Genomic DNA, 23,428 nt, shown 5'->3' on the forward strand with positions numbered 1-23,428 from the left:
CATGGTGGATTTGAGACACTTGCAAAAGCAACAGCAATTGTTAGTATTACTTAACCCCGACACCTGAGAGGGAAAACACCACCTCTCCATACAAGTGCCTCTGCAGCTGGTGAGGAGAGCATTGAGGGAGTTTACAAGAGGGGAAATGGACACCTGGACACTCAACACCTCTTACCGTTGAGTTGTCTTAAATATTGAAGCACATTATACAGCAGGGGGCTCACTTGTTGAGAGTGCAATCCTTGCGCTGCAAGGCCATTGGCATGATTGATTTAGGACTTGAGACTTTTGAGAAAGTCTTCTTCTTTCCCAACCTGATGCTGACTGCTCCCTCATCCTGAGATTTCCTGGTGGTGTGGTCTTCTGTATCCACCTTTCTGTTCATGTCTGTCCTGAGGGACTTTCTCACAGGGACACACCTTTGCATATACACGATTCTTGTCTTTTCTCCTTTGGTAGCTTTAGAGTCACAATGACCTTTACACACAGTATCAGGAACACCAACACACCTTTCAACTCAAAAATAAAATATAGATGTAGAAGACAGTTACAGTCTGTAGTTTTCATGATAAATTGTATACATAGAAATTGTTATAACTAGTTTTTGCACAGTTACACATGATTCACATGTATTCATGTGAGTCACAGGTACAGTTTTTGGTAGCTATAACCTAATGCTATAATTTGTACTTATAATAAATTACAAAATTAGAAGAGGTGACACTAAATAGACAATAGAATTTCACTATCAAGTTTTCATTGAAAGTGATATAATTTATACTTTTATAAATACACGTATAAACACACTAAGACACAAATACACACAGACACACTGAAGATCCTAAACCCAAATGTTGGGTCTCTGTTATCAATTTGGTTGCAGAAAATTGCCAAGTATCAGAAAGCCATTAACCCAGGGTTCAAAGGACCTTTGTGATTATAACTAAAAACAAATGACTTGTTTGTTACCACACTAACATTTGGTTTATCTGAGCACCATGGCTCATGGTGGCACAGGCCTGTAATCCCACTGGTGTGAGAGAATGAGGCAGGAGGATCATAAGTTCAAAGCCAGCCTCAGCAACTTAGTGAGACCCAAAGCAATTTATTTAGAGTCAGGGTCTCTAAAGAAAAAGAATAAAAAGGGCTGGGGATATGACTAGTGATTGAGCACCTCTGGGCTTAATCCCAATACCAAAAATTAAATAAGAAAACTAAAATTAGTTTTAACTGACTGAGGCACTACAGTAATAAAGAGTTGTGAAATTAGGGAAGAAGAAGATACAATCCTATTGTCCAGGAAAGTGTAAGGAAACACATAAACTCATAAGTGAATTTATTATTCATAGCTAGATTGGCTTTGTAGTGAACAGATAGAGCATTTAATAGAAGGGTAAGGAAATTAAAAAGAAAAAGATTCCTGTCTCACCTCAAAGGCAACAATAAATTTTAGTTGGGCTCTGCCTCAATTGCAAATGGCAAGACTAAAAATCCCTTACTGAGGTTATGTATGCTTTCAGTGCTAAGACCTGTTGAACACAGATCCAGAGACAAAACATTGCAAAATTGTACTCTATACTGAGTACTGGGGGTGCCTACTAACCACCATGAAGCACATGCAAAAGTAGACGCGATCCTGCAGAAAAAATCTGCAGTATGTATTTAAAGACAAAGGGCTGTTATTCTAATTGCATGCATGATATTATGAATCAACAACAGATCTGCAGCCTGATGGACAACTCACACACTCGTATTTCTTAAGAGAGGAATTCTTGGGCCCATAATTCAGGAAAAGACTCATAACTTCCTCTTAGAAAACTGTAAGTAAATAGTTACACTCATTGAATTGTCAGAGTAAATGAGAGTTTGAGTAATGATGTGAAACTCCAGAATATGTCAGGGTAGGGTCAGTTGGTTCGACTCTCTGAAACTACCCAAAGGTGAAAACTGTTCTGCTACAGTCAGTACTTCCACACCAAGTGCAGGCATTGTATTAACAGGGTTGTGACGGCACTGGCCATGTGTACCTGGACAGTATCACTGAGCTACGCCCCCAGTCCTAAAACTCTTTTTCATATATTTTGGGAGGCATGGTTGGGAATATTTAAGATGTTTATTCAAATAGCAGAAATATGGATGCCACACTTTGTTCCTCTTCAGAAATGCTTCATATGTTTAATGTCATCACATGTAACATACAAAATATAGAGCACGCAAATCAAGAAATAACTTCTGAAACCAATGAAAAGATCATTTCTGGAGCACAAGCATGAGACTTGCAAGAAGAAATGGAATTCATTAGGTGGTATGTTGTTTAGGGATGTCTACAAGGGTGATAAATATGAATTGCATTGCTATAAAAATGACAGCTTTTCAGGGCAAATCTGATCCACTACTGGAAATCAAATACTGACTGTATCAAACCAATTCCCGTCTCTGCAGTCACCATACCTCCCTCTGTATTCTGTCTTCTCCACTTCTTTCATAAGAACAGACATGGGATGACCTTGAGATCCCACCCAGATGATCCAGCAAGTGCTCCTTCTCTGCCAACACCCTTTTCCCAAACAAGCAGCATTCACCATTTATGCCACAAGTTGATCACAAATTTTCAGGACAGGATGTTGACATAGTTTGAAGACCACCATCCAGTCCACCTCAGAGATGCAAGTCTTTGGTACATGGAGAATTCCCTGCTCAAGACACCCAGGAATGTGTGCTCAGATTGTTGCCTGTGGCATCAGGTCCAGGTATGTCAACTGCATTTGCACTATCACCTGGGGAAGGGGAGGAGACCAGTGCAGGGAAGAGGCCACTTCATGGGGGACTGAATGAATGAAATTCTGCTCTCTGTGTTATTGTATTTCCTACCTCTCACATATTTGGAATGAAGGGTATTTCTCCTTATTGTCAGAGCACAGTATTGTCCATCTTCATTGATGGAGTTCAAGCATGTCACAGTCAACTCAAAACAGTGATCTGATCCATCATGCCAATTTTATAGATGAAGACTTTGAAAATGGTTGATGCTATTTTTGCCCCAGAAGTATATAGATGCCAGTAATAGATATCAGGATATGAATGTCCAACCCATCGCTTGCTTTAGGTCTGATACCCAGATGAAATTCTAATGGCCCCAGCTGTATGGTCAGTGGAAACAATTCTATGAATATGACCGAGCAGTGCTTAAAGACCACCCTTATCCTGCCATTTTTCACTAACTTGCTTTCTTCTGGATTTCAGCACAAGGAAAATTCTAAGTCTAGAATCCTTGCTTCAGAGGCTGTCTGTGTGGAACCAGAGCAACAAAATTATGTTTGGGGTGAGAAATAATGTGTCAAACATCACAGAGCTATACTAAAAGCAGTGATGGGTTTCAAGACAAATTAAAATCCACCTGGCCATTATGGTATTTCATTAATTTAGAAGAGTATAATGACAGATGAGTCAGGAATTATGGCTCATCACAAATATTGTCACTGTTACTTATTCTAGAAACCCAGTTTGAAAAGGGAAAATGACATAGAACAGCTATCCAACTGATGAGTTTCTTCAAGGCTTCCTTCATGTACTTGTTTCTCAAACCATAGATAAATGGGTTCATCGATTGAGGGGCCACTGTGTACATCACTGAAGCCACTGCAGTCTTCCTGGGGGAGTCAGAAATTGAAGAGCTAATGTATACCCCAAAAGCTGTCCCATAGAACAAGGAGGCAACAGACAGGTGAGACCCACAGGTGGAAAAGGCTTTATGCTTCCCCCCTGATGAGGACTTTCTCAAGACAGAGGACACAATGTGAACATAAGAGAAAATGATTACAGAGAAGGGAACACCACCAAATATGCAAGCCACTATGTATATCAGGATGTAATCAATGAAGTTATCAGAACAAGACAGCTTGATAATCTGAGCAAGATCACAGAAGAATTGGGGGATCTCCAGGTTTGTGCAGAAGGACAACCGCAGCACCATCACACTGTGCAGCAGGCCATCCATGAGGCTAATCAACAAGGAAAACAAGGTCAGCAGTCCATACAGGCAGGGGTTCATGATGACTGTGTACCTGAGTGGATGGCAGAGGGCAACATAGTGGTCATAGGCCATTACTGCAAGCAGACAATTTTCCAAGCCACCAAAAACCAAGACAAAGCAGACCTGGGTGAGGAAGCCTGTGTAGGTGATGCTCTGACTCTGTGTTAGGATGTTCACCAGCATCTTTGGGATCATGCTTGAACTTAAACAGATATCAGTGAAGGAAATATTGGCAAGAAAGAAGTACATTGTTGTGTGGAGGTGGGAGTCAGAGCTGACAGCCAGGATGATGAGCAGGTTCCCCAGGATGGTGACCAGGTACATAGACAGGAACAGGTTGAAAATGAGGGGCTGCAGTGCTGGGTCCTCTGTCAGTCCCAAGAGGAGTTATTCTGAAAGAGTTGTTTGATTTCCAGTTTCCATGTTGGTGATGAATCTGAAGGAAAAGAATGAGTGAAAAGAAAGAAATATATGGACCATCAGTAGTAGTATATCATGGAAATGTGTTAGAAAATTCCTCCTTGAACACCTTGTTATTGTTGCTTCCACAGGATGCAATTTTCATAAAATAACTGTACTCACTTCCAGAGAATTAATTGGAGGCGGGTGTCTTATGCTCCCTTTTTGGCTAGAATAGGAGTGAGGTTGCACATACTATCTGTGTACTGAAGATGGATGAGGTGTCCTCCAGAAGCAGAGACACACTCAGTGATTGACTGGGATCTTGATCTGAAGGATTGTCTCTGGGAGGAGGCTCTGAAGCTGCTTCCTGACTGGGGCAGGGCTGTTGAGTGACATCACATGCCAGCTCCTATTGTCTCTCTATCCCTGGGGCTCAAAATGCAACGTCCTCATTAAACTAACTATTTTACTGTCATTCTAATCCCAGGAGTGCATGTCCTAAAGGACCAAGACTTTGGAGGTGAGGAGTTCAGGATAGCCAATTTTCTGACCCCAAGGCCAGATGTTCCCTTATTTCTGTTCATCTCCATTTGTAGACCTTGCACATGTAACACACACCACAACTATGATAAAGTCCAGTGTTCCTTTAAGTTACAAACTAAGGCACATCTATTAAATTATCTATTAAACTTTATCTCAAAGTCTGTTTCCTATTTTAAGTGTGAGAATGTCTCGTGTATGTGTGTGTAAATAGTGTCATTTTAAATGTTATCTAGATCTTAAAAAATACAGACGACATTCAGGCATGCCTTTTCTTAACTCTAATAGTATTAATTAAACCTTAAATTTTGCTTTTCATGTTTAGCACAGATGATTATAATCTGCTTTCAATGATCATGGCTCATGACCAAAAATACAGATAGGACCATGACTCTTTGTTCAGAATTCGAAAATATGTTCTTCAATACTGTCACAATAGTTTCAGTAGTTTTCTTCCCTAAAGGAGTCTGTGAGTTGAAATTATCATTCTTCATGCTTAATGAAGAGATATGTTAATTATTTACAAAATCATCAAAAGAAAGAACTATGCAAATGTGTACATGAACTCAGCACATCTATTTCAATTTTTGACATCATTCAAGGAGTTAAAGTGGTGTTCATGTTAGTGTTGGCCTTAAAGATTTTTAAAATGAAGGGCTTCAGTTTGTTCATGTATTATCAGCACATTTTACATCATGTTAACTTGTTACACATAAATCTCTAATTCCAAGTAGATTGGATGTTTCTTGACAAGATGGCATGTATATACACGTGTGTATGTGTGTATGTGTGTATATATACATGTGGGTATATATACACACCCAGGGGCACTCAGTCACGGATTCACATTCTCCTCTTATTTTGAGACAGGGTCTCACTAATTTGCTTAGGGTCTCAGTAAATTTCTGAGGCTGGCCTTGAACTTGTGATCCTCCTACTTCAGCCTTCTGAGTTTCTGGGATTACAGGTTTATAGGTGTGTGCCACTGTGTCTGGTGCATTCTGATATCTTTCTTCACCATTTAATCCCATCAATGTCTAACACACATGAGTCATAGTTAAAATTAACAAAGACATCATTGGGATTACAAAACGGTCATTTTTTCTGTGCAGCACAGAAAGAGAACAGCAAATATAAAAAGAGAATAATGTTTTTCAGGTACCAGTAAAGAACATGACACAATTTTCCAAATGGGTAGAAGTCAACTGCTGCATGGATTTATCCCCATAAGCAAGAAGTATTTTCTCTTTCTAGATATTGCAAACGTGGTGTTCTAAAGGACCAGTTGCTAAGGGCAGAGATAGAGATTTTTGCTCAAGAAGTGTGGGTGAGCTCAAGAATCAAGTATTACCAGACCCATGACTGTGGGCCTATAACCTTATAGTTGCAGAAAAATCTCCAAGGAAGAACAGAACCAAACTCAGTAATGATTTGTGGATGGGTTTTTAATGTGATGTTCTTCATATCTTCAAACATCCAAACTCATTAAACAGATTTCGGAGTATAGACCTGACTGATGATGGGTGAGGTAACTGTGGCCCCACCAGATAAAAAATCTGTTTGCATTTGTATTGATTGATTGACACATTGTAGTTATACATAATATTGGAGTTCATTTTGGTGTAATTATATAAGCATGGACTATAATTTGCTCCATTTCAGTCCTCAGTACTTTCTCTTTCCCTCCCCACCTTCTAATCTCTCTTCCCCTTCCTCTACTCTACTGGTCTTCCATCTACTCATTTACAGTTTTACAAATTTGTGCTTCATAGATACACTTAAAGTTGAAATTTACTGTGGTATATTCATTTATTTACATAGCATAAATTGGTCAATTTAATTTCACAGTTCTTCCTTTTCCCCATCCCTCATTCCTCCTCCTCAATCCCCTTCCTCCTATTCAATCCTCTTCCTCTACTCCACTGATCTCTTTTCTGTTTTCATGGATTTCCTCCTCTTTCCCTCTTTCTTTGCTCTAGCAACAGCATATGAGAGAAAACATTCTTGCCTCTCTGAGTCTGACTTATTTCAGTCAGCATGATGCTGTCCAGTTACATCCATTTATCAGCAAGTGACATAATTTTATTTTTCTTTATGGCTAAGTATGACTCCATTGTGTGTATGTATCATGTTTTCTTACTGCAATCATTGATTGAGGGACACCTAGGCTGTTCTCAGAAACTGGCTACTGGGAATTGAGTTGCTATAAACATTGGTATGCATATATCATTGTAGTATGCTAATTTTAGTTCTTTTGGATAAGTACCATGGAGCAGTATAGCTGGGTCATGTGGTGATACCCTTTCTAGTCTTTTGAGGAATCTCCATAACACATTTCAGAGTGGTTGTAGTAATTCATAGACTCCCAACAACTTATAAGTGAACATTTCCCCCATTTCCTTACCAACATTTGTTATTATTTGCATTTTGATAATTGTTATCCTAACTGGAGTGAGATGAAATCTTAGTATAGTTTGGATTTGCATCTTTCTGATTGCAAAGAGAGATGAACATTTTTTCATATATTTGTTGAACATTTGCATTTCTTCTTTTGAGAAATGTCTCTGCTCATGTCCATCAAAAGCACCACTGAATGGACACCCTTCCTCTGTACTAGCTTCTGCTTCTCTTTCAGTACATGCCTTTAGAGTCACAAACATACTCATAAATTAAATCAAGAAATCTGACATCACAGTTCAAGTCGAAATAAGATGTATGAATATATCAACATTTAAATACAAGTGATAAAGCAGAGTGTACCATAATAATGCAACCCTACAGGGTGCATTCCATTTATTTCTCTGTAAAATTTGAATTTGGCTTTGAACATTATATACAGAATGTTTCTAATAGAGTCTCTGTAATCAAAATGCACTAAGCATTTAACAAATATCTCACTTTTCTTTTAAAATTTCACTACCAAGTTTTCCAGTTTTCATAGTATTGGTTCATGTGTGTATTATCAACATTGTTACAGAAAATTCCAAACTAACAGAAAAAGAGTTAATTTATAGTATAAAGCACCTTTGTGATTTTATGTAAAATACCTGAGGGCATATTTGTTACCCCAGCAAACTAGATTTGATTGATTGATGTGTTGATATCATTAAGACAGGAGATATTGTTGCAAGAACATATATAGTAATCTTATTGTTTGAAAAGAGAGTTCATCAACCCATAAATGAAAGACTTCTTTACTGCTGAATTAGCATTACAGCGAATGGATGAACTATTTCATAAAACATGCTAAAATGAAAATAAATTTGGATATCTTTCTCTTATCAAAGCCAGAAATACATTTCAGATGGATTCAGTCTCAATTTCAAAAGGAAAGACTATGAATTCTTTGTTCAATGTCAAGGCTTATCGAGTACAGATGCAGAGGGAAAATACTGACAAATTAAATCATGCTAAAACTAAGCAATTTTGGACATCCATGATACAGTAAAATGCAGATAGCAAAGGAGGCACTCTCTTAAAGAATAAATATTTAATACTAGGTAATTATTTATTCAATTTATTTATTATTTATTGTTAACATATTTATTTATTAATATTTAATATTACAAATAAGAATTGCTATTCCAAATGCAAAAATAACTTATAAATTAGGAAAAGAAAGTTTAAGGCAATGGAAATATCATAAACATTTATTTAACAAGATAGAAAACTAAATGGCTCATACTATGTAAGTCTCTCTGTTTCATAATAAGAAGGTATATTAATTAATATGTTACAGCCATTAGTTTTTCAAGGTAAATAAAGTATTCTGCAAGTGATGTGAAACACAAGAAATATCTATTTAGAAGTTAAATTCATTAAATCATTTATAAATACTCTTTGTCAACCCCAAGATCTATATACAATAGCCAGTAAATGTACCCTTTATGTCAAAATGTATTTTATTTACTTTGGAAGACATGGAGGAAAATATTCACACAATAGAAGAAAAATAGATACCCAAATTACATCCACATCAAAAAATGCCCCTTATCTTCAAGTTTCAATACACAACTCAGACACTTAACAGCGAAAATAGATAAATAATTGCTAAATAAATAGATAACAGTGGATTTGATGTAAGTGCAATGACGAGAAGAACATGACATGTGATTAACTCATTGATTAGCAAGGGTGGGCATTGGCACATGATTTCTATTCTCTAAACATACTGACTCTGCTTGTGTTCCACAGAGGCAGAGCTTAAAGCAGAGTTTCTAGTTTTAGCAATTTTTCGGTGGTGCAACCACAGAGAAGGCAAGGTCAAAAAGAAACAAATTTATGTATTGACATATACAGGGATATCTGCAAGGTTGATCAAAATGCACTAGGGTGGAAGTCACAATTTTGAAGGTTAAATAGTGATCAAACACTGGAGATCAGTACTGTCTAGATTAATAGTTTCCATCTCTGTGGATACAATACCTCCCACTTTTCTCAGTGTCTTCACCACTTCTATCTTATAAAGAAATGTCACTGGGCTCAGGGCCACACAGGTAAACCAGGATAAGTTTCTCTTCTGCAAATCCTCTTTCCCCCATTATCATATAAGTCACATTCCCTCATTTACCGCAATGAGCACAGCTAGTGGTACAGGATCTGTGTGTGCGTAGAGGGCTCCCATTCAGTCCTCTACAGAGCTGCAGTCTGGTAGATCCACAGAAAAAGGACCAAGGGGAGGACCACCAGTGTTCTACCTCTGGCATCATGTCCAAATATGATGCGTGGGTTTGCTCCTATCACCTGGGTTCCTGAGGGAGAACCAGCCCTGAGACCAGCTCACCTCAGGGAGGACTGAGTGAAGCCCTGCAATCTGTCCCTGTAGAGTCTGTCCCTGCTCAGATGTCTTTGGTGCGAAAGGTAAACCTCTGTTGTTTCAGTTTATTGACAATGGATTTCTTGTTCTTGTTAGGACTGAAGTCATCTTCCTTGTGAGTTTCAAAGATCTTGTAATCATTTCAAAACATGGATATGAAATGAAACCATTTTAATTATAGAAATTGAAATTTAATATGGTAGATGCTGTTACTACCTAAGAAAGATATTTGTTGCCAGTAATTTGTCTCAGTAATTGCTTTGTGTAATCCCTTTATCTCACATTAGGACTAAGTCTAAGGAGGAAATTCACTTGAGCCTAATTAAGTGACCAGGTATAAACTATTCCCTAGGTATGGCCACCACTGGGTTTATAGTCCTTAGCCTGTCCACTATGTCTAAATTGCCTCTTCTGAGGAAGCATAGATTTTTTTTCTAAAACTCTGAACTCTGATGTAGGCTCTTCTTCCATGTAACCTGAATAAATAAATGGTCTTAAGAGAACTGAAATCATGCATTTAACATTAAAGAGTTAGACATAAAGCAAAGTGAGATTATCAACCAAGTCACAACATACTCAGTCATGTTATCTCATTATTTTAGAGATGGTCCTCTAAAAGAATGTAAGTGACAGGAAAATCAGAATTCTGGACCACAAGTAATCCTGCTGCTTTTTGACATACCCACGAAACCCAACTACAAAGCAAATGACTCATTAAAGATGATCTATTATCCTGCCAGTGACCTTCCTCAAGGTCCCCTTCATGTCCCTGTTCCTCAGGCTGTAGATAAAGGGGTTCAGCACTTGAGGGACCACAGTGTACATCACTGAAGCCACTGCAGTCTTTCTGGAAGAGTCAGTAAACACAGAGGTAATGTACACCCCGAAAGCTGTCCCATAGAACAAGAAGACAACAGACAGGTGAGACCCACAGGTGGAAAAGGCTTTATGCTTCCCTTTTGATGGTGACATTTTTAAAAAAGAGGAAACAATGTGAACATAAGAAATAATTATTCCAGAGAGAGGAATACCAACAAATATGCAAGCTGCCAGATATATCATGATGTTGTGAATAAAGGTATCAGAACAGGCCAGCTTGATAATCTGAGCAAGTTCACAGAAGAAGTGGGGGATCTCCAGGTCTGTGCAGAAGGACAGCCGCAGCACCATCAGACTGTGAAGCAGGGCATCCACAATGCTAATCAATAAGGAAAACAGGTCAGCAGTCCACACAGGCAGGGGTTCATGATGAGTGTGTACCTGAGAGGATGGCAGATGGCCACATAGCGGTCATAGGCCATCACTGCAAGCAGACAATTTTCTAAGACAGTAAAAAACAAGACAAAAAAGAGCTGAGAGATGCAGTCTTTATAAGTGATGCTCTGATTCTGTGTCTGGAGGTCCACCAGCATCTTTGAATTATGCTTGTGCTTAAACAGATGTCATTAAAGGAAAGATTGGAGAGAAAGAAGTACATGGGAGTATGGAGGTGGGAGTCAGGGCTGACAGCCAGGATGATGAGCAGGTTCCCCAGGATGGTGACCAGGTACATGAACAGGAACAGGCTAAAGACTAGGGGTTGTAAGACTGTGTCAGCTGTCAGTCCCAGGAGAAGGAATTCTGAAACAGCTGTGTGGTTTCTAGTTTCTAAGTTGTTGACAAACCTTATGAAATTGATGGCGTGAAAGGTAAAAATTAATGGACCAGCAAGAGCAGTATCACCTGAGAACATGTTAGGACCATGGTGGTAGACCTCCAGAACTATTTCTATGTAAATTTCTATTAAGCAACCCAGTTCAAGGTAATTGGTTATGATAGTCCTCGCAACTAATATACTCACCAAACCTTGCTCAACACCAGCACAAAATTACAAATATATTTCAGAATATTTTAATGTCATTATGTTAAGAAAGCAGCAGATTTCTGGTGTGGGGCAACAGTGAAATCTCCTTGAGGAGAGTATGAGACTGGAAGACCGAAGCCTGAGGGTTATCAGTTCAAACATGTGGGGGAATTTGTCAAGTAGATGACAGTTGACAGGAGTCACCTGGGGAGACTGGTTTCTCATCACTCTTGGTGTCCTGTCCTCACTGCTTCCCCAGTGAGGACATATTCTCATAAAACATGGACTCACCTTACAAAAGCATTGATTAAAGCTCTTTGCCCCCTGCTTGAAATTAAGAGGAATGGTGTTGAACATCTACCTAATGTTTTTTGTAGTACTTGAGATGTGCTAGTACCTCACATGTGCTAGGTAAGTGCTGTACCATGGAGGCACATCCATAGCCCAACTTACCTGAATGCTGAAGATAAAAGATCCATCCTCAGTAATGCAGACTGATTAAATGAATGGATGAGATCCTGGTCAGGAAGGTTCATCTCTGGGAAAAGGCTCAGGTGGTGCTTCCTGGTTGGGGATTGACTTTTGAGGGAGGTGGTCACAGGCGACTCCTACAGACTCTTGTCCCTGGGGCTTAATATCCAAAGCTCCTCATTAGACGTTATCTCACTATTCTTCTAATCTCAGGAGTGCATGTCCTTAAAGACCAAGACTTTGGAGGTGAGGAGATTGGGATGGCTGATTCCTGACCCCACAGGCCAGGTGTTCACCATTCATTTTCCTCCATTGTTTCTTCTCATCTCCATTTCTGAGTCCTTAAACATGTACTATAGAGCACTTCTCATAAATTCCAGTGTTGCTTTTAACTTACGAACGATGCCAACTCTACTTATTTCTTGATATCTGGAAGCCTGGTTCCTATTTTAGGCATGATAATATGTCTGATATATGTGGGTCTAAATATTGTAATTTTAACAGTTATCTAAATATGATAAAATACAAACACTCAGGGATGACTTTTCTTTGCTACCTTTGATGTTAATTTTTTGCTTTTTATTGAACATAGAGGATTATAGTCTATTTTCTAGGATCAGTGCTGATAGTCCAAATTATAGACAGATTCATGACTCTTCATTTAGAATTTGATGAAAACATTCTTCAATTATATCACAATAGTTTCAGTAGTTCTCTTCACATACAGAAAGGGTAGTTGAATTTATGTTTCTTCATTTTTATGTGAAATTATAATTTCACATAAAGTTATGAAACCACAAAAAGGCAGTGTCCATATATTTAGCACATTGTGTTGGATATCACCCATCACTTAATGGAGTTGGTGTTTTGTGTTGGTGTTTATTTAAAAACCTTCCATATTTAGTGATTTCTCTATCATCATATGTTTATCAAGTTATTTACATTTAACCTCTTTCCATGTAAAATATATATTTCATTGAATATATTATTTGCAATTTGTGAAGAGATGAATTGTGGTGGTTTGCTTCAACATCTCAACTCTATTGATTTAAAATGGGAAAGAGTAGATACAAATGTAATAGATCTTCAATGGGGTTTGTTTAATTTTTAAGAGAAACTCATATATGGGAGGCTTCCAGAAATGACCTTCTCAAGTCAGAAAAATATGATACAGAAGAGAGATGTGGGAATTTATAGAACTATGTTCTAGAGTGAATGAGTTCAACACAAGTTCGGAGTGCTGAAATAAACTAGGCGCACACATTTCTCTCAATTAAATACAGAAGGCAACTAGTCTTGGAAACAAAAAGTAATTTAAATTTTATAAGTAATACAACTTTCCATGGAACATCACCAGACTCATGAAATTTATACAGAAGTTCTTCCTAACATTCAGGGGAGTTGATTAATTGATTTCAACATTAAAGGGTGATTTCAGGAAAGATAGGGAAGGACTATGCTCTATATCATCCACATCGTGGATGATGAATGCAGAAAAGGTTAATACACAAAAGGAAAACCACAATGTACTTTGACTGCAAAATTTCTGGCAGAATGATAGAAATAGGAGCCCAGCAAAGAATAAAAATTGTGACTATTTTTTTTTCTCAAGGAATGCAAGGCTGGTTCTATCTCTACATAATCACATCATGTGCTCTTGACTACACCAGGTCTTTTCTCAAATGTCTTCTTCTCAGTGAACCATCTCATTACCATCCTGTTTCAAATTGAAATACTTTAGCATTATCTTATTTCCGGACATAATCCACAGCATTTCTCAGAACTTAAAAGAATATGATTTTCTTATTACAACCAGTTGAGCTACCAAGAATAAGACAGAATCAGAGGTCGATACTGATGGGTTATTAGAACGTGCACCTGGAATGAGACCCTGGGGAAGAGAAGAGCTGGAGAATAGATTACGATTAGGGACAATTTGTGCTAGGACCACCAGTATCCTCTGACCTGACTGGGGATTATGGACTGAAATGCACCTTCACCTTCTGGTATGTCCCCAAGAAGAGCAAGTGAGTCAGGTTTTTAAACTGCATAGTTTGGCCATAGATGTAATTTGGGAAGTGGAAGTAATCTTGGGTGCAATCCATCTATTTATTTATTTATTTATTTATTTATTTATTTATTTATTTATCTATTTAAGTCAGGAATTGAACCTACTTGTACTTAAATCCTGAGCACATCCCCAGCCCTTTTTCATTTTTTAATTTTGAAACAGGGTCTTGCTAAATTGCTCAGTGCCTCACTATATTCCCAAGGCTGGCTTTGTATCCTCAATTCTCCTGCCTCAGCCTCCCAAGCTGCTGGGATTATAGACATGCACCACCAAACTCAGTCCAGTCAATCTCTGCTACCAAGGCATTCCCAGAAGAGATCTGAGAGCGAAGCGCTGACTGCCAGCATCCCTCAGCTGCTGTGGTGATAAGTCCAGCTCTCTTGACAGGAGATTCAGATGACACCTCTCATGCCATCATGCTTGTTTCCCTTGTGTATTGTCTATTTCTCCTCTCGTGGATGACTCAGGATGTCATGAATGAGGGCACTTGACAGATGGGCTTGATGATCTGAGTGAGTATGTAGAAGTGAGGATCTCCAGGTCTGTGCAGAAGGGAAGTCATGGCACCATCTGACACATCAGGCCACCTACAATGTTGTTGAACAGAGAGGACTGAATCAGCAAGACTCAGAGAGGCAGAGGTTCATGGTAACCATTTATTCCAAGGAGTTACAGACAGTCATGAAACAATTACAGGACATTACTGCAAGGGAAATTTTCTAAGACAGTATAAACCAAGACAAAGCATGACTGGGAGAGAAATTGTGCCTAAGTGATGCTCAGGTCCTGTGCTCTGATGTTCCCAGGATCTTTGGTACTGTGCATGTGCTTAAATAGATGTCAGTCAAGGATGGGAGGGAGAGGATGAAGCACAGTTGGGTGTGATGAAGGGCATCTTAGTGTACATTATTAAAGAAATTTTCACTTCATTCTATGAGTTACTGTTTAATGATTTTCATAAGTACCTTTCATCACAGTCTGACTTAGCATGAGATAATCCTCGAATATATTACAAGAAAGCAATGTATTTTTTCTTGTTTTATTTTCTTTTGGAACCCTAACCCAGGTTGCCTGGAATCCATACAAAGTTTGCCTGTGTACAAGAGTTTCTCTGTCCTATGAACTGTGCAAAACCCTGTCTACCTACTCATTAAAAAGAATTTCTTCCTGGTGTATGATCAAGGTCTTTGTTTTGTAAGTTTTATTTTATTTTTAGGGGCACAATTGTACATTTTTATCGGGTGCATTTTGATAGTTTATCACATTTGTACACTGTATAGTGACCGAATGATTCAGAGATGGAATCTAAAATGTTGATCTCAGAAGTAGAGAGTAGAATAGTCTTTACCAGCATCTAGGAATGGCAGGGAGGAGGGAGATGTGAGGAAATGTCAGTGAACAGGTGCCAGGTTTCAGGTGGAGGGGAGGAGTAATTTCTGGTGCTCTATTGTACAGTATGGTGACTGGTCAGTAATACTACATGCTATATTTTACAGTGGGATATTTGAAAGCAGAGGGCATGTATTACCATATTTATAATTGTGTGTAAATTAATCTCGAGTTATTCATTTTCAGAGATCAAAATGGATATTTAGTCACTATACATTGTGAAGATTGAATTTGAAAATGCAGCATAACTTAAATCTGTTTTTCTTATTCAGGACTTTATTAACAAAGATGCTTAGAAAAAAGATTATGAAATTTTAGAAATAAGATTGGTTGTGTTTCAGGCATGTGAAATAAAAATTTTAATAAAAGGACTTTTATGTTTTTAAGTTGAATTTAAAAAAAATTATACAAAATATATTCCATGTAAACTTTTCTGATTGCATTTGTCTATGTGTAACTGCAGAGAAACCACAGATAAAGAGGAGCTACTGTACTTTCATCAAATGTGAAATGGTGGATATGATAATTTACTTGACTATAATAATCATTTCACATGGCATACTTTAAATGAATACAATAAAATTAAGTGAAAGTGCTATTTAAATACCTAAAAGATAATTAAATTTTAATATCATCATGTATCTTGCAAAAATATACAGCAAGGAAAAATCAACTCCTGACACACAATATCATCAGTAAATCTCAAATACCTCAGGGCAAGTAAAAGAAGGCACAGTTCAACAATATGTATCACATTTTTTTACAATAAAAGTTAATTTTAAAAAAAGAAGACATGGTTAATATGTTGCAATTCAACTTTTGGAACTGAGGATTGAATCCAGTGTTGCTCTTCCATTGAGGTACACTCCCAGCCCTTTTATAATTTTATTTTGGGACAGGGTCTCACCAAGTGGCCCCAGCTGGCCTTGAACATTTGCAAAGATCCTGCCCCAGCCTCCTCAGTTTCTGGTATTACAGCTGTGCGCCACTGTACCTGGCACAATTAAACTTTAACAAGGTGAAATTATGTGTCATATTTTAAGCCAAACGGAGAAATGCTGGAAACAGGAAAAAAATTACTAACACACATTTCTGGACAGTGGACACCCTGGGAGAGGTGTCGTGTCAGAATATGCACCTGCAGGCAGCCCAAAGATCGAGTGAACTCCCAGGGAAATAGCTGAAGCTGATTCCAGGGAGCTGTGCCTTGAGGTCCTCAATTAAGTCTAATTTATTCAAGATGATCATCTTTTTGGAGCAAAGTTGAGTGGCATTTTTTTTCTTATTTGAAATAGAGTCATTCTTATGGATAGAAATCAAAAATGTCATAGCCATGTCAAATCTGTGAGTGGACGACTCAGCCCGATTTCATAGATGAGAAGCCTAGGGCAGTGGGTGGTCTGGGTGCTGTGCAGGCAGAATATTTATCAGCCTCTGGGCTGTGTGCTCAGAAAGGGTTAACGGACAGCAATGCATAGCTGCAGTGTTCTGTCGAGGATTATCACAGCTCAATAGTATCCTGTCCAGATAATCAGCCATCACAGCCCCGGTGATAAAGCTCAGAATGTAATAAGGATATTAAACTGGGAATAACTTCATGGACTGAGGTGAAATTTAGACCTTCAGCTACGCCTGGATCTTTCTTTCACTCCTTTGCCCTATATGACCTGCTGTCACTAACCTTCACCTGAGAAATACCTCCAAATCATTAGAGGAAAATCCTTTGCTTATGTTCTGCTACTATGAAAGATGACCAACAGATCAAGCTTAGAATGGTCACAGGTGTTTTCAGGAGACAAAGTCATCTTTCAAGTCTAAGTTGGAACACTGGTAGCATAAGGGAATCTAATCGTGGTAGCATAGGAACGTGATGGTGGAAGAACTCACCATGTGGCTTACTCCATGTTTTTTCACATTGACTCATTCTGCAATCACAAGAAAGGAGAGGTTCTAATGAGTTTCCTCAAGGCCTCCTTCATGTCCCTGTTCCTCAGGCTGTAGATAAAGGGGTTCAGCATTTGAGGGACCACCGTGTACATCAATAAAGCAATCACAGTCTTTCTGATTGAATCAGTAAATGCAGAGGTAATGTACACCCCAAAAGCTGTCCCATAGAACAAGGAAACGACAGACAGGTGAGACCCACAGGAGGAAAAGGCTTTATTCTTTCCCCCAGAGGATGAAATTCTCAGAATGGAGGAGACTATTTTAATGTAAGAGTAAATAATTCCAAGGAGAGAAACACCACCCAACATGCTAGTCAATACATATACCAAAATGTTATTAAGGAGGGTGTCTGAACAGGCCAGTTTGATGACCTGATCAACTTCACAGAAGAAGTGGGGGACCTCCAGTTCTGTGCAGAAGGACAGCCTCAGCACCATCAGACTGTGCAACAGGCCATCTACAATGCTGATGGTCAAAGACAACAGGATCAGTAGGATGCACAGGCAGGTGTTCATGATGACTGAGTACCTGAGGGGATGGCAGATGGCCACATAACGGTCATAAGCCATTGCTGCAAGGAGAAAGTTTTCCAATCCAGCAAAAACCAGGACAAAGCAGTCCTGGGTGAGGCAGCCTGCGTAACTGATGGTCTTGCTCTGTCTCTGGATGTTCACCAGCATCCTGGGGACTGTGCTGGTGCTGAAGCAGATGTCAGTGAAGGACAGGTTGGAGAGGAAGAAGTACATGGGGGTGCAGAGGTGGGAGCTGGAGCAGATAGCCAGGATGATGAGCAAGTTCCCAAGCACTGTGACCAGGTACATGGACAGGAACAGGTCAAAGAGGATGGAATGCAGTTCAGGATCATCTGAGAGACCCAGGAGGAGGAATTCTACTGCACCAGTTTTGTTTTCTGATTTCATGTTGCTGAGGAGAAAAGAAAAGATGATGGAACAGAGTAGGTGTGCCAAGGTCTGTTATTTTGAAAAGCTTTCACATAAACTTTGTGAAGAGAGTATTGCTAGTCTCTCTCTGTGTCTCTCTCTCCCTCTCTCTCTCTCTCTCTCTCTCTCTCTCTCTCTCTCTCTCTCTCTCTCTCTTTCCTCCCTTTTTCTTTAAACATTTTACTTTCTGTCCTACTCTCTAACACCCTGCGTGATTGCCTGGAATTTTTATTGGAATGCCCACTCTTTTCCACATTGTACTAATGACTAGAAATAAAATACAAAGTCATATATTAGTTATACCCTGAACATTTCCTAAGCCTCAAACCATCAGGAAAATCAAAACCAAACTACATTAACTTTTAGTTAACAAAAACAGTGTTAGTCAGGATTTAAGGTAGACACACCCAAGTTAGACTCTGGCTTCAGTGCTTGGTTCACAACCAGTGAAACACTTTCACTGGTTGGTTCACTGTGTGCCAAGACTCAGTCTCCACATCTGTATAACCAGAGCCATTAAGAGACTCCATGGGAATGTTATGAGGATGCACAATGAGGAAACCTTTGGGCGAAGGACTTGATATGAGACATTCTTTTTTTTTTTCCCTGTTGATACGTTATGTTTATTTTTTTTTAATTTGTTTAATTAGTTATCCATGACACTTAATACTGTTGTTGTTACTTGCTTCTGCTGTGGACATGACCAGAGTGCCTGTACCCATCATAGTAGATGAGAAGTGATGGATGGGACAAATGTATAAAAATGAAAGATGGAGCATCTTTAGTTGTTAACTGCCAATTTCAGGGAAGAATCAGTGTATTAAATCTCCCCCTACCCCAAGAATCTCACACATATGCAGAAGCAGGAAAAGCAAATGATTCAATGAATATCTATTATATTTAATGTTTATATCTCTATTCTCCTGTGCATGTAACAATACATCTAGAAATAAAATAAATAAGAGCTGGATGGAGCAACACAAATAGAAAATGATTAAGCAAGAAAATTTTCTTAAAAGACACAAGCAGCATAACAAAATTTAAGTAAGTTTAAAAATACCATTGACAATAACATTATAATTTTTTATAAAATATATGAGCTATTCAAAACATATAGCAATAAACAGCCAAGTATCCACCACTAACCATCAAATTAAAATATAATGTCATTTTTGATTTAAAATATACATTTATTTTTGTATCTTCAATCATAGGAAGACTGTGTGTATTGTGTTCCCCAAGGAACTGTGCTGTGCTGCAGATGACGCCTTGTCCCCCAGGCTTCCAATATTCTGAGTGATTGCATCTGCAAATTGCAGAAGACATGTTTGAGTAACCCTCAGATGTGGCTGGTGTTCAGCCAAGATGTGGTGCATAGTTAGTGTTAACACGGCGTGATCTACTTTTGCCTGATTAGTTAATGTCTCCTTTGTGCTAGTGGTCAACAGATATTCCCCATTCTTTCTTGATTGGTACTGAGGGGCGTGCTTCAATTGTGCTAATCCTAAGCTGATTGGCTGCCTTAGGTATATAAGACACACACCTATAGAAAGCACCTCAGATAAGCATCTAGGAGAGAGAAGAAGTAGCTAGCAGAGAGAAGAAGCAGCAAGCGGTAAGCAGCATGCAGCGGCAGAAGGCAGATCTTAGAGCGGAGAACTGAGAACACACCTCTAGGTTGTAAATCACAGATCGCAGTAGCGGGATGCACCACTAAGAAGCACTTCAGATAGATATCATCTAGTTCACAGGATGCAGGACCTACCTCTAAGAAGAAGCAGCAGAACTCTAAGAAGAAATAGATCTCTGATAAGCATAGAAATCTGTCTTTCTCTAAAAACTTCCTCTATAAGCAAAGCCTATCTTTCTCTCAAAGTTTCTCTTTCTCTAAAATCAAGCAAGCCTATTTTTCCTCAATAAGCTAGGGAATAAGCAAGCAAGCAAGGAAGCAGCACAGAAATAGAAGTAGTTTATTTCCAGTCCACCTCCGATAAATACCCGCGCTATTGTTGCTGCAGGCAGTAACAAATATCCGCGGGATTGTTGCCACGGGCAGCAACAGCAAATCACATTGCCATCCTATATCTTAAAGCTTTGCATGCTGAGCCTTGGCATTGTTCTAATTGTTCTAATAATATTTTAATCAACTCTTAGTCTTTGTATATTTTTCTCTGTTTCTCTAGCATAACTACCTTACTCCATTCCAATATTTTATTAATTCACTACTAATTTACGCTTTCTCTAACCAAGAGGCATTTCTATTATGCATTCCCTATGCACACATACACATATGTAAAGATTGTAATACAGGAATCAATTTAAACATATGAGGATGGTTTGAGGTTGTGTTTGCCTCTGAAAAAGGAAAAGAGTGGAGAGGAATGTGAAGCATATGGTGTATCAATGAGCATAGTTTTGTTATTTTAGGAAAAAATCTGGTTAAATCTGGCAGCACGTGTTCATGATTATTTTGTCTATCATTCTGTGCTGTTTGGAGTTTTAAAATTTAAATATATCATAGAATGCTACAGACAATCCTGTATGCTAGATCAAAGTCTTGGGTCTCCCTTACTCTCCACCTGCTCTCCCCAAGAATACTGGAGGACAGGAGACACTGTCAGCAAAATCCACAGAGGAGCATGAAGAGTGAACACCTCGGTGAACATCATGACATCAATGTTTATTTCTTATGAACTTATAATAAAAGATCTGTCAATTAAAATAAATAAATGAGACCTAGATGTAGCAAAACAATTATGTAACTCTAAAAACACTATTGCTTAGCAATACATCTACAGCATGGTAAAATTTAACAATTATAATACTACAGATATTAAAATTTAAATTTTTATAAAAAATTTCAAGTATTCAAAATGCAGTTCAAAAATAAGAACGAGCCTCAGCAGCTCTGAAAAAAATAAATAAATAAATATAAACTTAACAAAGACCTGGATATTCAACACTCATTAAAGTAAATGTATTGCCATGTTAGATATTGTTAAGAAATTAAATAACACATACATGAACACAAACAGGCACAGTACACATTGTACAATGCATATGTAAACCAACACATGTATACATAACTGTATATATTACACTTATACACACATACATATGCATAGCCATGTGAAATGCAAGCACGCTCACAAGTAATAGTATGCAATGTGTAAAATTTTTAAAAGATCATGTGAAGTCTCATTAAGGCCATGCTGCCTCTGCAAGCAGAGAGAATGGAGAGGGACCTACAGGTCCATTAGAATTATGCGTGCTCTTTTGTTATTTATAGTAAAGAGCTCTGATGGCTCAGTGTCAAAACAGCCTCAGTTTGGAAGAGTGCATATGTGTTTATTTGTTGTGTTTCTCTGTGCTGTTCTCCCTTTTCAAATTTCAGCACTTCATAGATTAATAGAGAAAATAAGGCAGACCAGTATGTAGTCTCTTCGCATCCTCTCTTCCCCTGAACCCCTGGCTCCATTCCACTGGTCCCCCTTCTACTGCTATTATAATTAAGTGTTAGTGCGTTATAATTATACACAAATTTGGGATTAATTGTGTCCATGTATTTTCATACTTTGACTCATCATAACTTTGGTTCATTTATCCCCCAGTTCTTCCCCTTCCCCTTTCCTCCACCCTCTCTCCAAATCCCCTTTTTCTACTCCATTGGTCTTCTTTATATTTTTTTGTTTCATTTTAATCCCTTTTATACTCTCTAGCTTCCACATACTAGAGAAAACATTCCATCCTTGACTTTGAGCCTGGCTCATTTTACTTAGCATGATGTTCTCCAGTTCCATCCATTTTCTAGCAAATACCATAATTTTATTCTTTGTGGCTATTTATCAGAATATTATTAAACAGGAAATAGTGTCAGCCAGGTATTTGGTCTACAAAAGGGTATTGTGATCCAGGAAGGAAAAAGTAAAAATAAACTGGCCATTTACTTTTAACACTTGCCAGATAAATTAAAGAAAAGTTTAGGAAATTCTAAAACATCCTTCAAAATGAGCAAGAGTTAATGGATGTTGAGAATTTCAAAAGTCCCTGGACTTTAAGGTTGGAATAAGACATTAGTAGAATGCAACTTACTCAGATATCAGTGCATGACTCAAATGAAACATGGAGATGATGGAGAATCAGACAGACACCTCACAAGTGACCCAGTTCTGGAATGAGTAAGCAGAAAAATACCTGTCACTATGGGAAATCACAAGCAGGTAGACTTCTTATTACCTGGGTGACATCACTGAGGAATGGCATTCAGTTCCTCCCTGGGTATAGAGGAGAATGATGAATGATCTGTTCTCAGGGAACACAGAGAGACAGGGCAGCACCTGCCTCCTGGGCAGATATGATGGTCCTGAGGCCAGGGCCAGGTGAGCTGTGTTCTCCCTTGGGCAAGGTGTTGAGTGGGTGGTCATGGGCAGAAAGTTTGCCATTTCTGTGACACTTGGGGCTTCAATATCCAAAGGTCCTAATTAGTCAAAGACTTTTAATCTTATGCAATCATACGACAGCAAAAATCTTTAATGAGCAAACCTGATTGATGGAGAGTTTTACTTTGACTGACTCTCCCACATGGAGAGGCTAAGCAGATGCCTTCTTCCCTCTACCTGCTTAGGTTCACCCCCACTTCAAGCATTTTATACACCTCAACACATTCTCCTTCTGTTATTGGATTATTTTCTTCCTATTTTTGTATATTTAAGGCATCTCCATTCTGAAAACAATATTAGAAAAATATGATATTTAAGTCTATAAATATAGCTCATTTTACTTGTAAAAATTCATGTGATAAAATAATAAATGCATGCTAAAAATTCAATAAAATAATAAATAAAATAAAATTTCATAGCAATACTATGGATAGTATACTATGGATGGCTCGTGAACATTTATTCTGTTTATTAATTTGCATATTACATCAAACAGTTACTAATATATAGATGAAAAAATGTTTACTAATCAAATG

General features: G+C 38.3%; 1 protein-coding gene and 1 pseudogene across 1 annotated transcript; both read right to left on the reverse strand.

The window, feature by feature from the left end:
• Window positions 1-10,505: 10,505 nt before the first annotated feature.
• On the reverse strand, window positions 10,506-11,523 carry LOC124975328 (olfactory receptor 7G2-like; annotated as a pseudogene).
• Window positions 11,524-17,496: 5,973 nt separating this feature from the next.
• On the reverse strand, window positions 17,497-18,432 carry LOC124975329 (putative gustatory receptor clone PTE03). The gene has a single exon (XM_047538078.1). It carries the CDS (start codon window positions 18,430-18,432, stop codon window positions 17,497-17,499), a length of 936 nt encoding a protein of 311 aa, XP_047394034.1.
• Between the last annotated feature and the right edge of the window lie 4,996 nt (window positions 18,433-23,428).

Source organism: Sciurus carolinensis, unplaced genomic scaffold, assembly GCF_902686445.1.
Source record: "Sciurus carolinensis unplaced genomic scaffold, mSciCar1.2, whole genome shotgun sequence".
NCBI classification, from domain to species: Eukaryota; Metazoa; Chordata; class Mammalia; order Rodentia; family Sciuridae; genus Sciurus; species Sciurus carolinensis.

Coding starts and splice junctions, on each gene's coding strand:
- LOC124975329 (XM_047538078.1), bottom strand. CDS start 18,432: ATGAAATCAGAAAACAAAACTGGTGCAGTAGAATTCCTCCTCCTGGGT.